At 41.4% G+C, this 16,922-nt stretch overlaps 1 protein-coding gene across 8 annotated transcripts in view; it reads left to right on the forward strand.

Annotated features, from left to right (window-relative positions):
- Positions 1 to 16,922, forward strand: part of CHD7 (chromodomain helicase DNA binding protein 7) — a 509,619-nt gene that overhangs the window by 276,797 nt on the left and 215,900 nt on the right. For all 8 annotated transcript variants that reach the window (XM_029591355.1, XM_029591364.1, XM_029591363.1 and 5 more), the window contains exon 5: positions 5,077 to 5,214. In XM_029591355.1, coding sequence (XP_029447215.1) covers positions 5,077 to 5,214 — 138 coding nt within the window. The remainder of the gene's footprint in view (positions 1 to 5,076; positions 5,215 to 16,922) is intronic.

Genomic DNA, 16,922 nt, shown 5'->3' on the forward strand with positions numbered 1-16,922 from the left:
AGTCCTTCGAGTCTTTCGCAAGATCTTCTGCGACAGCTATAGCGGCCCGATGCATGGCTTGGTTAAGAGCAAGCGCTATTTGGAAAGACGTACACGACAAATTGGCAGATATCCCTTGCAAGGGGGATAACTTGTTTGGGGATAAATTTGGAGAAACTGTAACTCATTTAAAAGAACGAAGTACAGTTGTACTATCCCTCACATCTCCAGCCAATCTTCATACCTCCTCCAGAAAATTTTACCCTTATAGGAGGAAATTCTATCCAAGAGCATCTTTCAAACCTTACAATACTTTCCGCTCACAGCACTATAGTCAACAAAGATTTTCATCTCAACATCACCAATCACGTGGATGCTCTCGCCAACAGCGACCACAAAAACAAGGAACTACTACTCCACAAAAGCAAGCACCAACTTTTTGAGCTACCTCACACCACTTCCACCACCTTTTCATAGGTGGTCACCAATTGGGAGGCGATCACCTCAGATCGTTGGGTGCTAGACATCATCAGAGAAGGTTATCACCTAAATTTTATGAGTCTTCCCTTCCTCATGTACCTCCTCTCAGAAGTACATCGACCCATTCACCATATCTCCAGGAAGAAATAAGGAATCTACAAATTCAAAGATCCATTCAAAGAATTCCACTACCACTACAGAATCAGGGATTCTACTCCCATTATTTTCTCATTCCAAAAAAATCCGGGGGCCTTCGTCCCGTATTAGATTTATGGAACCTCAACAAGCACATCCAAAAGGAAAAGTTCAAGATGACCTCTCTCAAGAGCATCCTACCCCTCCTACAACCCAATGACTGGCTATGTTCTATAGACCTGAAGGATACATACTCCCGTATACCCATGCACCCTTCTTCGTGGCGCTACCTTTGTTTCCGAGCTCAGAACAGGCACTATCAATACAAAGGTCTACCCTTTGGCCTGTCTTCAGCCCCGAAAGTATTCACGAAATGTTTAGCGGTGGTGGTGGCTCATCTCAGACAACTATCGATCCAGATTTTTCCTTATCTGGATGACTGGCTATTAGTGGCCTCGGATCAGACCACTCTACGAGCACATATGGTGGGCACAATCAACTGTCTTCAGACATTGGGCTGCTTAATAAATTACAAAAAATCAAATCTGCAACCAACCCAAACACTGCAGTTCATAGGAGCTCTCATCAACACAGTGCAGGAGAGAGCCTACCTTCCACAAGACAGGATTCAAACTCTCTCCTACCCAGCACAAAGACTATGCAATCAATCTCATGCATGGGCACGTCAAGTCCTCCAACTGCTGGGTCACATGGCGGCTATCCATGTGGTCCCCCACACGAGATTACACATGCGCAGTTTACAATGGGGCCTAAAAACTCAATGGTCACAGTTTCTGCAACCCCTCTCCTCCAGGATAAGACTTACCACACCCATGTGCACAGACATTCGATGGTGGCTTTCTTCCACCAACCTGTCCTCAGGAGCTCCCTTTCAGGTGCATCCTCATCTACTGTCACACAACTGCTGGAATATCTCCATACCCTCTACCAAGCTGGTCTAGCGACCAGTTCGAGTACATATAAGTGCTATTGCAGCTTTTCATCACTCTCATAATGGCCTTCCCATTTCTAACCACCCCTTGGTTTCCAGATTCATGCGGGGCATGCTATATCTATGGCCACCGGTGACAAAACCACTTGTACCATGGGATCTAAACGCCGTGGTATCTCCCTTCGAACCTTTAGATTCATGCCACATAAAATACCTAATCTGGAAGACTGTATTCCTGGTGGCCGTCACATCAGCAAGGAGAGTGAGTGAACTACAAGCCTTGGTTCACTATTCCCCTTACTTGGAATTTTACCACAATAAGGTCAGTCTTCGACCTCATCCTGCCTTCCTTCCTAAGGTGGTCTCTGCTTTTCATATTAATCAAACCATCACTCTACCAATCTTCAAACGTAAGCCTCATCACGATGAGCGAGACAAACTTCTACACTTGCTAGACCATAAAAGAGCATTAGCTTATTATAAACTGAGAACTCATTCTCCCTCCAGACCTTCTCAACTATTCCTTTCCTTCAATCCAAATAACCCTGGTGAACCATAGCGGCTTAGTTATCCCAATGCATTCAGTTCTGTTATAACAAAAGTTCCATTAAACTAAGCAACAAACCTAAAGCGCACCAGATACGCACCACAGCAGCATCTGTTGCCCACTTACGGAAAGTTCCGCTACTGGACATACGCAAAGCGGCAACTTGGTCGTCCCTTCATACCTTTACATCACACTATTATATTGAAAAACAAGCATCTTCAGATGCAGCACTGGGTTCAGCAGTCTTGTCAACCCTTAATAATCCAAGAGACTGTCTACTCTGCCTAAGGGTTGGTGTCCTGAACTTTAACAGCCATTACCACATGGACACAACCCGGGAGCTTGGGACTCCCAGACAGCATGGCTAATTCAGCCCTGCTATCGACCGGAAAAAGCAAATTTGCTTACTGTAAACTGTTTCCGTAGATAGCAGGATGAATTAGCCATGCGATCCCTCCCACCTCCCTAGACAGTCTAAGACTAAACTCCTTTTACCATACACCTTGCTTGGCTATAAAAAGACTGAGAAGAAAACGGAATCGCGCAGGAAGACGACCACGCAGCTGCACAGAGTTAAATCTCTGTCACTAACTAAGAAAAATACGCCTACTCTGGCATGGCTAATTCATCCTGCTATCTACGGAAACACAGTTTACGGTAAGCAAACTTGCTTATATATATAGCAGGGAGAAGAAAAAAACATTCCTGAAACGTTGATCAAGTGTGAATGATAGCAAGATATTTTTTTTTTATTCATTTATATTGGTCATTTGTCCTCAGTGTTATTAAGCACATTCAAGTATTTTTCATGGGAAGATAATGTACTTCATTTACACAAATCCATCACAAAGCATGGAAGAGGCTATGCAAATGCAGGTATCTCAAGACAGAAACAGGCCCAATTTGACCACAAAAAAAAATGTGAATATACCATGACTAGTGAGAGTAATTCCTTCATCTGCTACTCAATTTTAGCTATAAGCCACTTATATTTTTGGTGTGTAGTAAACACAGCATTATGGGTACACGTCCCACACAGAAACTTTCGATCAGCAAATAAAGCACTCTTAACCATTCCATCAATAAAAACAGCAAGACTAACCCAAGTGATAGAAAGGGCCTTATCATTGGAGGAGAAGTTCATTAACTGCTATTAATCAATTATACTTAGGGAATAGCCACTGCTATTAATTGCATCAGTAGCATGGGTTCTTCTTAGTGTTTGGGTAATTGCCAGGTTCTTGTGGCCTGGTTTTGGCCTCTAATGGAAACAGGATGCTGGGCTTGATGGACCCTTGGTCTGACCCAGCATGGCAATTTCTTATGTTCTTATTAGCAGAACCCATAATTTGGAACACAATGCCTCCAGAGATCAGATTACAAAGTGATCTCAAAGCATTTAAGAAAAGTTTAAAAACATGGCTTTTTAAACAAGCATTTTACAAAGAGACGGGAGAGTAGGAATTATTCAGGAATAGGCAGAAGAACACCGACACACAGTAAAGACTGTACAGTACAGTAATCTATGAACTCCACTTCACAATAAGCATAATTATCCTACCTAATAAACAAAGGATGACCGACGTGCCGCAAATGCGCAGTAGAGACCAGCTCTACCGCGCATGTGCGGGCGAGCACGTCGGTCTGAGCCAGAAAAAAAGAAAAAAAATGGCGGCGTCCAGTGGCAGCGGCGTCCAGTGGCAGCGACGGCGTTGAGTGGCGGCGGATGGCAGCAGCGGTGGTAGTGGCGGGTGGCGGCGGCGGTGTCGGATGGCAGCGGCGGGTGGCGGTGGCGGCGGCGGCGGCAGCGAGGGAGGGACTGAGTGAGAGGGGAGGAGAGAGAGGGAGTGGGACTGAGTGAGAGGGAGGGAGGGAGTGGGACTGAGTAAGAGGGGGGACTGAGTGAGGGGGAGAGAGAGTGAGAGAGGGAGGGAGTGGGACTGAGGGAGAGTGAGTGGGAGGGAGAGAGGGGGGAGTGAGTGAGAGGGGAGGGAGGGAGTGGGGAGGGAGGGAGTGGGGAGGGAGTGAGTGAGAGGGGAGGAGAGAGGGAGTGGGACTGAGTGAGAGGAGAGAGAGGGAGTGGGACTGAGTGAGAGGGGGGGAGGGAGTGAGGGGGGGAGGGAGTGAGGGGGGGAGGGAGTGAGGGGGGGAGAGAGTGAGGGGGGAGAGAGTGAGTGAGTGGGACGGGGAGGGAGAGGGAGGGACTGAGTGGGAGGGAGGGACTGAGTGGGAGGAGAGGGAGGAGTGGGTGAGAGGGAGGGAGGTAGGGGGTGGTGAAGAGTGAGGGGTGAGAGACAGAGGGATGTAGCCCGTTTTAACGGGCTTAACGGCTTGTAACACTATATATGATAAATTTACCCGTGAAAGTACCTTGGTACACTCGGTCATGACCTATTACTCTAAAATGATTGTCTAATGATACATTGTAACCAAACCTTTGACGGCACCTGATTAGAATGTACTATAATACACTTTTACCTACATTAAATATGTGCCTACATGTAAACCGTTGCGATGGTATAGAAAATATTTTAAATAAATAAATAAATTGTTAAATATCGGTCTGAAATAAAGAAAAATAATTTTTCTGTATCCATATGATCAAACAGAAGAAAAACACAAACACATGCAACATCTCAGAATGACCTCCAGGTTGCAGATCTCGAACCTGGACCTGGTACCAACAAGGTTTGTAAAACACCAGAGTCAGGAGAAATCTGCTCAGCAACACACCACTAAACCTAATACTGGACTGACTGAGAGGAATCTGTAGTGGGCAATTGTAGCTAATACAAAAAAAAATACCCCCACAACCTTGCTGCATTTCTGGAAAGCTTTGAAAACCAAAATATAAGATAATTCAGGGTGGTGGTGGTATGTGTCAAGAATGTATTGTGAAGTTTGTTCCGCACGCCCCTGTGCCTTGATGTATTGTGCAGCTGAGCTTTAATTCTTATAAGGAATGTTGATTTGAAACTTCCAGAAGAGACGCTCCAGCAGACAGGTTAAGAGAAAGCGCTACACCGAAGACTTGGAGTTCAAGATTTCTGATGAGGAAGGAGATGATGCAGATGCCACGGGAAGAGACTCTCCTTCAAATATGTCACAGTCTGAGCAGCAGGTCAGTTTGTTCTAGAAATTTGATTGAACTTGATTTTGGTTCAAATCTTCCCTCTTTGCTCTCCTCCTCCGATCACACACAAAATAACAAAATGCTTAGTTGGTAAAGTGCCCAACTTCTGTCTGGGGGGACACCCAAAATAACACGATGCATTAAAAAATTATTTTTTTCTCCCAAACCTACCATGCACGGTTTGACTTCTTTCTGTGGAGCAAACAGATTTTGAACAAGATATTCCATGATCTGGATGACAAGAAAGCCAAATTGCTCCCAAGAATTAAGTCGTCTGGCTTTAATAAACCACTTAAACTTCTTTCCTGCTGTTTAGTGCTGTAAGAACCCCTGTATGAAATTACTACCCTATAATACACAGCAGGGTACACTTTTTATTCTTTATGCAAAGTAAATGATAAAATACAGTTTCTGCAAAAATTGTATGTACTAATGTAAGAATGATTAGTTATGCCCTGTTTTCTGTGCTATCTGTGGAGTAGTTTCTAACTAGTAACCTGTTATCAAATATATAATTGCACTTTTTTAAAAACTTGGATCTGGCAATTTGCACTGTGTTAAGCTTGGTTATATAATCTCTTGTATGATTCCCTATGGCTAAATGGTTCTGTGCATAAAACAGAAATAATGGGTATGTTTACCTGTGGCTCTGATTAAAAAGTTCTTACTGGTTAGCAGCTGTGCTGCACACGGTCTTTGTTTAGCATAAGTGGCTAGCTGTCTGCGGTTTGCTGGCAGGTCCTGGCATTGGTGACAATGCGGAGGGAAAGGTGCTGTGTTTCGTTGAGAGGCCAGTCATCTACAGAAGGCTGTTGCCCTTGAGCCCTGATGTATGTGATCCCCAGATGGGCTGTCGGCCTATTGAAAAGCACCATGTGATATTAGCAGATAGAAGCTTGAAGTTTTGACTGAACATTTCCTGCATTGTGTGTTGTGGTGTGTTCCATACTGCTATGGCATATTATGGTGCCTTTATTTAAACCACTTTTATTTTTCCCAAAACAAATTAATGTAACACAGACATATAATAATTTCTTGGTGATTTTAAACTAATGCAGAAGAAGCTTTGTACATTATAAGTACTTTGTAGAGCAGGTCTTCCTGTCAGATTTTCAGAGCCAGTTTTCCATTGTGAGCCATTTGTTATACAGCGCACACGCCATCAATGTGGCTTTGCCTTTATCCCCCCCCCCCCTTCCTTGTGACTTAATAGCTATTAATTTGTATGTAAATGCATGTTAAAAGTCCTTTGTAGCTACTCTTGCACCAAACCAAAACAAAATCTATGTTTACAGGCAAATTCCCTGAACTTCTGTGATAGAGGGAAGGGTGAGAATTGGTGGAGGAGAAGAATACGAGATATGGAACAGGTGGGGTATGGGGCATGTGTGGCTGGTGCTGTAAGAGAGGGAAATAGTGTTAGTGAGGGGGGCATCGTGAAAGGGGATTGGCATCAGGTGGGGAGGGGAAATGTAAGGGGTATCATTCCTCTTGTCCTCCCCTCCCTTTCTTGATCCTGGATCCATCCATTCCTGATTATCCTACCTTTTCCTCCTCCCATCTCCAGTTCTCCCTCTCCTTAGATCCTTTCCTTCCATTCCTGCACAATCATGAGCATCCTTTCCCCAGCCAAAAAAGTGTTTAAAAATTATTCAGACTTTTGAAAAAAAGAAAATAACTATTTGTATATAAAAATGCAAATGGCATTTAACTTTACATTTATGCAAATATACCAGAGTTTTCTAACTCTTGCTGCACAAGGCTTGGGGGTAACCTGCACGGAGTGGCATAAGAAGCTTTCTGGGCAGACAGGATGGACCATTTGGTCTTTTTCTGCCGTCATTATATATTACTATGTTACCCCTAAACTGCTGCAGGAAACTGGAGGTATGTATATAGGTGGGTGTTTCACTTTGTGTCCTTTTCAATGGATGCAACACTGGGAAGTGTGTGTTTCTTTAAGCTGGCTACTACAGAGCACAACCAATTATACAAAGCTGTACTCTGATATGGTAAAGTGAACAGTGTGTGATGGATAAATGGTGCATGGGGCTCGGCTGTCTTGTCGAAGTCATGACCCACTGAGGCATTTTGTGCTGCTGCTTTCCTGTTTCTCTTTGGTGCCGAGAGCACTGTCCCAATAGGTAAACTGGAAGCTGGCACAGAATGCATGAAGCAGAAACAACCAGCAGTCTCGGCTACTAATTGTTGTAGGTATTTGTGAACGTGTCACCATCACCAATTTTTAATTATAGGTCCCAGTTCTTGAACATGTCGTTTTTTTTTATTTTTTATATTGAAAAATAGGCTAATTTTCAGTGATATGCATGACTTGGCCCATAAACACATAAGTAAATGCACCTAAAGTTACACCTGTATCTTATAAACTGAGCAGCTGGAGTCCAGCATCGCCGCTCCAAAAATACATACCTATGTTGAAGTATATGCACTTTTTTTAAATGTCAGGATCCACAGTTTATACAACTAGTTTATAAAAGTACATACATATTTTACTTGTTAAATAATGTGCTTGTAATAACCCTCAGTTTGAGCCAGAAGCAGGTATTTTATAAATTTGGCTGATGTATGCGTGTATCTCATTTATTGTGTACGCATACTTCCAAGCATCACTTCACTGAAACCTACACTCGTTGACCCAGACTCCAATAGTTCTCCCATACCCTCTACAACTTGCCACAGATTCCCCACTGAAACACTACAGACGAGTCAGATTTAATATCTGCAACTTGATTAGCAAGTGTAAAAAGCTCTGGTTTGAATGTTAATCGCCTGTATATAACATGTCTATTACTACTGTTGTTGTTTTAATGTTATTTGTTATTAGTATTTATTCAATTGTCTCCAAGTTCATTTTCCTGTTCCATGTAAGACTCGCATGTTAAGTCACTCCAATGTTATATGTAAACCGAAATGATTAGCAACATTGTTGCTAGAATTTCGGTATATAAAAAATGTTAAATAAATAAATAAATGTGCATGCTCCCTTTTTAAAATACACACATGTGCATACCCTGCCCTGGAACACCTTCAAAATGCCCTCTTTGTACAGGCATACTTTTCTGCATGGCAGTAGTAGAATGTGTATGTTCTTGCTCCTCTGGAAATGTGCTTACTGTGCACAGAGGCTAGTTGTGTGCATGAGTATGCCGGTTTTATACACACAGTCCCTATCTGAGTCTTTGAAGATTCATCCCAGAATCTTCCAAGAGCTAGTTCACACATCAGCCCAAGCTCTAGAGAATTCAGTCATAGGATTAGTCCAGAAACTTACTTCACAAAATATCCTGTGTGAATGTTTATCAACTAATATACTTCACAATGATGCTGACATATCCACAATGTCAATGAAACTAGTTGAATCTTCAGCCGACATATGCTGTGTTTATGTGATCTGCATCAGGGGTATTAAATGATATTAAGCAAAACTAACTTCAAAATACTTTCATCTTGTCCATGCCTCTTAGCAGTTTTTAAACACAATGGCTGAAAAATCACAGAAGAAATTTTGAAATCTATAGAAGGCGGTCTGGTTTTGGTGGTACTTCATGTAAAGATGTTACCAACATCTTATTGACTTCACATTTTCCACAGACTCTGGTAGAGAGAGTGGGTGTGTAGTGATATGTTTGACACTCCTCAATGGGAGGAGTCTATTTGAAGAGATTGGCTAGTGGACCCAAGGGTCAGGTTCCAAAGCCCTGTGGATAATGGAGATTTGTCTTAGGGTCCAAGAATGAACTTCTGAGATTTTCCAGGAAACCAGATAGATCTCAAAGAAATGTAGGAGAAGAGGGAATTGTGTTGGAAACGAGATTCATGTGATTGCGCTGGATTGTATTGAGTTAGCTAGTACTGAACTGATTTGAGCTAGTAGAGTTTCCATACTACTATATATGTGTAGTTATTTGCTTTTTGTTTCTGTGGGAGTTGAGTTGCTGGCTGCTTACAGTTTCATTTTACATTGTTAATAAAAGCAGTGATTTTTTATTGCTCTTGCAAATAGGAAACCTCCCTGACTTGCTTGGTTTTTCATTAGAAGACATTCTCCTATCTAAAACTCTGTGCTGTAGATCTCTACCAAAAAATGGGTTATGCAATGCAAAAAGAGTCAGAGTAGATAAAGAGATCCCACAGCTGAAGCAATGTGAATAAGCTACCAAACAACCCCCCCCCCCCCCAAAAAAAAAGCAAAAAAACAGAGAGGCCAGGTAAACAAGTTGCGGAGGGAATTTGCTAAACAGCAAGCTGCATTGAAAAGATTTTCTGTGAAAAAATTGAAAGCAAAAATAACTCAATGCTGAATTCCAGGGCACCTGTTCCATCTGACTGGTGTGGAGTGCTGTCTTGTTTCTGCCCGCCCACAGTTCCACCAAGCACTGAGTTGGGCACCAAGGGTCCTGAGGTGGCCATTTGTGGATTTAAGTGGCCAGACTGCAGCAGAGGGGACCTATTCCATCTGATGGGTGTCCTTTTTCGCCTCCTTCCTGTGATTCCACTAGTCTTGAAGTGGCCTTTGGGGATTTAAATGGCCAGCCTGTACCGCGCCAAAGCCGTTCACACAGTTTCCCCTTCTAGAAAAGGAAGGGGAAACTGAATGTAACCCCTTCGGCCTCAACACTAACAATGGTCCCGATGGATCAATATCTGATCAGGTTTACAGCACAACTGGAGGAGCTGGGAGAAATAGGTGAGTTTTCTCGAGTGAGCCCTGACCTGCAATTGAGGGAGAAACGTCATCTTTAAGAATAATCTCCAATATTGGTCCTGGGTCATCTGAGTTAGTTCAGGGAGGCTACAGCTTTCTGACTCTTATACTCCCTGTTTACAACGGGAGCAGCCATGTGAGGTGGGTGTATTGTTGCAGGGCCCGATTCCATCGGCAGTGAGTTGAGCTGCTAACCGGAGAAGCTCAATAATGGGGACTATTGAGGAGCCGGTAAATATAACTGTGAGACCTTTGGAAAGTGATCTCTAGGACTGAGTCTTCACTTTCTCAGTCATTCTCTCAACTGTGTGCTTTGTCAGTAGGTGCTTCCAGTAAGTTTTTGGACCTTGAACATAGGTTAGCTGCTATGGAAGGGCAACTGCTGGTTACTGGTAACTCAGTTAAGAATATCCAATCCTTGTCATCTAATGATTGTTTATTTTTGTATAATAGAATTGAGCTATTAGATTATAGAATAAGGTATAAAAATTTGCAAATACTGCATTTTCCAAAATCAAGATTTTTTTTCAGTAGCTGAATTGTTTAAAAGTATAGCTCTGTTCTACAGATAGCTTTATCTCTTTATCCTGTGCAATCTAATTGTTATCTTCCAGAACTTAGAAGGGAGATTAGACCTGAAGAGTTTAGATCTATTTGTACCTATTGATAGTTCTATTTTATCTGAATTTCTTCAAGATTCCCAGGGTATTATATCAATTAGGGCAATATTAGTTACTTTTATTTTGGATATGGATAAAAAAATAGTATTTAAGCAATACTTTAAATTTAAGGTTACAAATTTTTGTGGACAGAAAGTGCAAGACTTCCCAGATGTATACTGTGGAACTCAACAATGCAGGAAGCTATTTTTAGCACTTAAGCAGCGTACTGTTCATCTTGGGGCCACATTTTCTTGGTTTCCCTATAAGTGTATAGTGACCTATCAGCTATGTATTTTCAAATCCATCCCATCTGGAGGCATTCCTTAATGATAAAGCATGCTATGACTGATTTGTTTTTTTTTCTTTTTATATTTCTTAATATCCCTCTTGATGTGAACTTGAATTTGGTTAAACTGGATATTTCTCTTGAATTATTTTCTTGGTTTGGGTTATGGTTAACTTATATATTGCCACCTTATATTCTGTTGTAGGATGGATATAATTAACACACAATTTTATTAAAAAAAAAAAAAAATGCTGAATTCCAATAATTCTCTAACCTGGAGATTTAAGATGATCCTTTAAAAACTAAGGAACTTTGGACAGTCATAGAATCTGATACCGGAAAGAAAAATGATCAGAATGCCATGAGCATAACTGTCCAAATATTAAGCACATCACAAACAAGTTTTGTTCTCTTACCAGTTTCATTGTAAAGCCCCGTTGGCCATTTTTTGTTACATGGAAACCGATGTGATGTTTTCTTAATGAATGTCGGTATACAAACATTTTAAATAAATAAATACATGTTGTTATCCAGACTACAGCAATAGCATCTGGCAACATTGGGAACAAACAGAGGAGTATCCTTGGGAAGAAAAAAACCTGAATATTAAAAATGAGGTATTGTCAAATAAGGGAAAAAAGAAATCTGTTTCTACATACATGTGGTATGTGGAATCATTAGCTGAACAATTCCTAACCATATGAGGACCAACTGAGGAGGAAGAAATTGCATCACAAGCAATTCAAGGACTCCCATGAACATACTGTGGAATGGCCAGAAGTTTTGATTATATGCTTATCTGAGCTGGTTTCAAGAAAATTCCATAATGCATTTCTACAAGAAGAATAACACCAAAAAAAGATTCTTCAAATCTAAATTATCATATAGTGGATTCCAGAGTTTGGAAACAAAAATTCAGAGAAAATGACAGAGAATAAAATGCTATCACTGCAAGAAATTTGGACCTTTTTGTAAGGGAAATACAAATCCTCGAAGTGAACAAGGGACTAAATATTTATTCAAATAATGAAAGGGATGAATGAGAAAAGAATCAGCAAAATTAGCCAGTTATCTAATAACAAGAACTCCATTGGCTTCACCATGAAGCAATATGTGTTCCATGTAAAAATAGCAACCCCCCCCCCCGGGCCCCATAAATATGCAGGTAGAAACAAAGAACCATTTTTATTTTATTCTGGTGTTTCAAGTTATTTAATGTGACACTGTTAATTACTCTCTAACTGTTCTGCAGTACAGGGCAGATCTGTAACAATGGCAGTAGGCGTTAAAAAGTGCTTAGAGAGATATAAAGTCTAATAGCTGAAGACCTACTATACACCTGAATTAGCTAGCACACTTAAATCTGTTTCCAAATTAACAGATGCTGAATTGAAAGTGATTTTTGACACAGTTACAAAGTCAAAAATGGCAATGAACTTTTTTTCACTGCATTAAGACTGTGGAATTTATCAGCTGAGTGCCAAAGCTATACCAAGATCATACAAATATTTCACAAGCAGTTTTGCACCCAAGGGAATCAATGCCAAGTTGTGGCGAAAATGTCTTGCATGTTTGCACTATGACATGCTAAAATCTATGAGCCAAAGTGGGAAAATCAAAGGTGTTCACTTGAAGATGTGAAGACTGCATCAAAGGGTAAACATTCAAAAAACTCCACTACACAACAAAGAGCCAGCATGTAAGCCTCTCACTCAATGGGATACTAAACAAAAAAGTGTGAGGGCAATTAGATATTAAAAAAAAACTCTCTCACTATATCAACTTTTTGACATCATAGAAAGTGTGCTATAAGTTACAAAGCCAGTGACATTTACACTATAGTTGTGGTTGGTTCCCACCAAGACCACTTAAAGCACTAGTGTTAATCATTTACTATAACAAAGTGGATACCTATATGATAACTTTTCCTGGTGTAACTTCTTTTGTGCATTCATAATTTTGTTTTTTATGTTACATATACAAATGCCTAATCCAACTGAATACATATAGCTTTATAGGGTGTGTTTTCTACATTTATTTAACTGTACATTGTGTGCAATTCTCCTTACTGCATCAGTAGTAAAGTTTGCATATAAGAAAAATATGCTAAGTGCTCCTTATTTCATCAGCCTGCAAGTTTCTAACTGAAGCAATGGTGGGTGAAGTGACTTGCACAAGGTTACAAGGAGCAAGCAGCAGCAGGCTTCCCTATTTCTGAGCCCACTGCTCTAACTACTAGTGCTTTCTGGCACTGTCGACATGCTGCAATTTATGACACCCCCAAGGCAAGGGTAATTCTAGCACAGTACCCCAGTTGCAAGCCTATTCTGGTGTCCTAGGCATGCTGGGCGCAATGACAATTGTAACTCCGCCAGCACAAGGCCTCTTCCTGTTGCCATCGGCACAAGGTAAATTCCGGCTCCACCGATGCAGTGCATCTGATGTGGCATCACAAACATTCATCTCCTCCGGAGCCGCCCACGCACAACAGCCTTGGTGAAACACTACTTCACATGCTTAGTTGGTGGATCAGGAGCTGTAAAAACAAACAGGATTCTGGGCTTGATGGAACCTCAATCTGACCCAGTATGGCATTTTCTTATGTTCTTGAACTACACCATCTGGGATCTGAGTGCTCTACAATCCAGCCCTGATCTCAGACCGGATTGGATTGTGTGGATGGTCAGGGACAGTACCTGGAGCTGGCCCTCTGAAACTGACCCACAAAGATGTACTATTTTGTAGTCTCAGAAGGTGTATATTCTTCAATACCTGACCACAGGCCATTATAGTCCATTCGTGTGCTTGTGGATTCCACCGGAAGTGTGTTCACCATTCCGGTGTAGTCCCTTTCGCTTCCCCAAACACTTCCAGAAGCACGGACCAACCTAACCTCCTTTAATCAAGACAAAATGGTGGGAATGAGATCTCCTTTTGATCCCGAGTCCTGCTGAATATTTCAAATGGGATCTACGAGAACCCCAACTGTCCTTCCACCTGATCCACTTTTGCAAATCTTACACAAGTCTTTGGTCTTCTCCAAATGGGAAGCACAATAGTAGAGCCAACTATTATGCCAATCCAGAGTGTCAGCATAAAGTCGGAAATAAAAATGTGGAAAAGCCCCATGACCTGTGCCCCAGTTCCAAGGAAACTGGATCTGAATACACTCTCGTCTTTGTCCAATATGTTGTGGTACAGCCAGCTCTTAGAAGAGTAAAGAAATCAATTTACTGTCATACTATATCAATGAAGGAACCTCTGTTACTGGACAACTTAAATTAAAAAAATAAACATAATAAATAAAAGCTCCAGAGCTCTCTTCTCAAAGGGAGGAGGAGTGGCGTACTGGTTCGAGCAATAGGCTAAGAACTAGAGAAGTCAAGCTCAAATCCAGTGTCTCCCTTTATCTCCCAATGCCTCAGGCACCCACTTAGATTTGAAGTTTTTTTTCTTCAACCAACTAAATATGAAAATTATTATCCTCAACTGCTTCTAGATGTGGAAGAGTGCATATGATGACATCTTCACTCAGTCTATGAATCATTTGCCATTTTGTGTACCTAGACTACCTCAATCAGAGCTTAACGCATTACCTGGTTAAGAGCTACCAGCATTTACAACAGTGTTTATGAAAAGTTGGTCAATGTGCCTTGTCTGTGGGAGCTCTTTTTTAGAACAAAGCTCAGTCACTCAAATAAAAATAGCATAATTTGGTCACCCAATCACTCTCAATGGGGCCTGAGCAGCCCTGTTCTTTGAGACATTTATTCTACTCTTACAAGAAGAGATACTTTCAGAAACATCTATTTCGACCTTTTCAAAGGTATCTGCTCCCGCCTCTTCCAGCTCAGCATCATCAACAGCTTCCAGCTAGAACTCATCAATGTGAATGCTGTCAACCTAAGGCAGCACAGCAGGTCCAATCAAAACCTGGACCTAGTTTTGATCCTTACAACAATATACAACAATCACACTCTCCAGTGGGAGGCAGAATCCAGACCCTCGTGGAGAAGTGGCAGCAGATAATCAAGGCCCAATGATTGCTCAAGATTGTGGAGCTTGGACACCATTTAGTCTCGCTCAGCTACTATCTCTTCCTTATTGTTTGACTCCAGTGTAGATCTGTTTCACTTAATGCAACTCCATCTGAAAGTGGACTTCTTTCTTCACAAACAAGTGATAGGGCCACTCCCAGTGCTCCCAACATGGATAGGAATTCTACTCCCTGTATTTTCTCATCCCCAAAAACTTGTGGAGGTTAAGACCCATTTTGAATTTAAGAGGACTGAACCAGCATCTGCACCAAAAGAAATTTGATATGAATTCCCTCAGCACAATTCTTCCCCACATCCAACTGGGGAATGGAATTGTGTTTTCAATCTGAAGGATGCTTATGCTCACACATCCATCCAACCCACAGGCTACTATCTTTGTTTCAAGGTGGATTCTTCTCATCAGTACAGAATACTTCCCTTCAGCCTGTCAGCTGCTCCAAGAGTCTTCACCAGTGCCTGGCTGTAGTAGCAGCACACCTACAATCTCAATGAGTCCGTTTTCCCATACCTGGACTGTCTCACAGCCTGCTCCCAAGAGTACATGTTGAGTGAATTTTGAGAAGTTGAATCCAATGTCAACCCAGAAAATAAAATTGATCAGAGCACGGATAGATTCACAACAGGAGAGAGCTTTTCTACCATCCAAACAAATGAGCGCTATGAGATTGCTCATTCACAAGTTACTGACCTCACAGTTCTCGACAGCCAGAGCAATTTTTATGTTTAGGTCATATGACAGTGTTCACTTTTATATAGTTCTACTAACCCGCCTCCATATGCATCTCCTGCAGTATGATCTTAGCTTTCAATGGGACAAACTATCTCAACCATTGACAACCATAATGCAGGTATCTAGAGATGTGAAATGGGAGTTATGCTTGTGGTTGATCTCCCACATACCACTTCGTAACTTTCCCCCATAAAGTACCCTTAGCATCTAATCTTTCCAAACAGTTACAGATCAATTTGCTTGAATTTAGATCAATTGGTTATGCTTTGATAACTCACGCATTTTCTCCAAGGAAAGAGCATTTTCATTCAAACTGAAAACCAAGTAACCATGTTTCATGTCAATAAACAGGGAGGTACTCTTTGCCTGGAAGAGCCACAGATCTGACAGTGGGTAAACAGGAATCAAGCTATTTACAAGCCACCTATCTTCCATGAATCTCCAACTAGCAGATCGTCTTAGTAAAGTTTTCCATCCACACAAGTGGTCTTTGCATCAGTGAACAGCCCTATTTGACTAATGGAATCTACCTACTGACATCTGAACAAAATGGAAAGCTGGAGAAAGTTTGCCCCATTCTACTCAGCAAACTTGAATTAGCTCAGAATACTTTCCTGTGCAATTGGAATGCAAGTCTCATGTACGCTTTTCCACCAATACTGTTGATCACCAGAAAGGTTCAGAAAGTGCCATGCTTCAAGCTTGTCTAATCTTTATAGACCCAATGTTACCTAGATAGATGTAGTTTGCATATTTAGTACAGCTTTTCAGCAGTCCTTCAATCTTTCTAGAGATAGACCCTGCCTTACTAACTCAAGATGAAAGAACTCTATTACATCCAAACCTCCCATCCTTCAACATGATGGCTTGGATCTGGAATGCTCAGTAGTTGCTGATCTTTTTTCATCCAGAAAGCCATAAACTAGGAAATCCTAAGGCTTTAAATGGAAAAGACCATAGCAAAAGGGTATAGCGCTATAAAGGTTCATGGATCCAATTTCAAAAGATTCAGTAATCAGACTTAGTCAACACATTCTTCATTTATTAAGTAATACTTTTGCAGAGAGGTCTTTAGGTCCCCCGACACGGACCGTGTTTCACTACAAGGGCTGCGTCAGGAGGGACAGAGCCCAATGGTAAAGCTAGAAGGAAATAATTAAAACAATGCTCTAATCAGGAACCATAGAAATATCAAGGACACCAACAGTACAAATAATTGATTGACGACATAAGA

This window comes from Rhinatrema bivittatum, chromosome 2 (genome assembly GCF_901001135.1).
Source record: "Rhinatrema bivittatum chromosome 2, aRhiBiv1.1, whole genome shotgun sequence".
Classification (NCBI taxonomy): Eukaryota; Metazoa; Chordata; class Amphibia; order Gymnophiona; family Rhinatrematidae; genus Rhinatrema; species Rhinatrema bivittatum.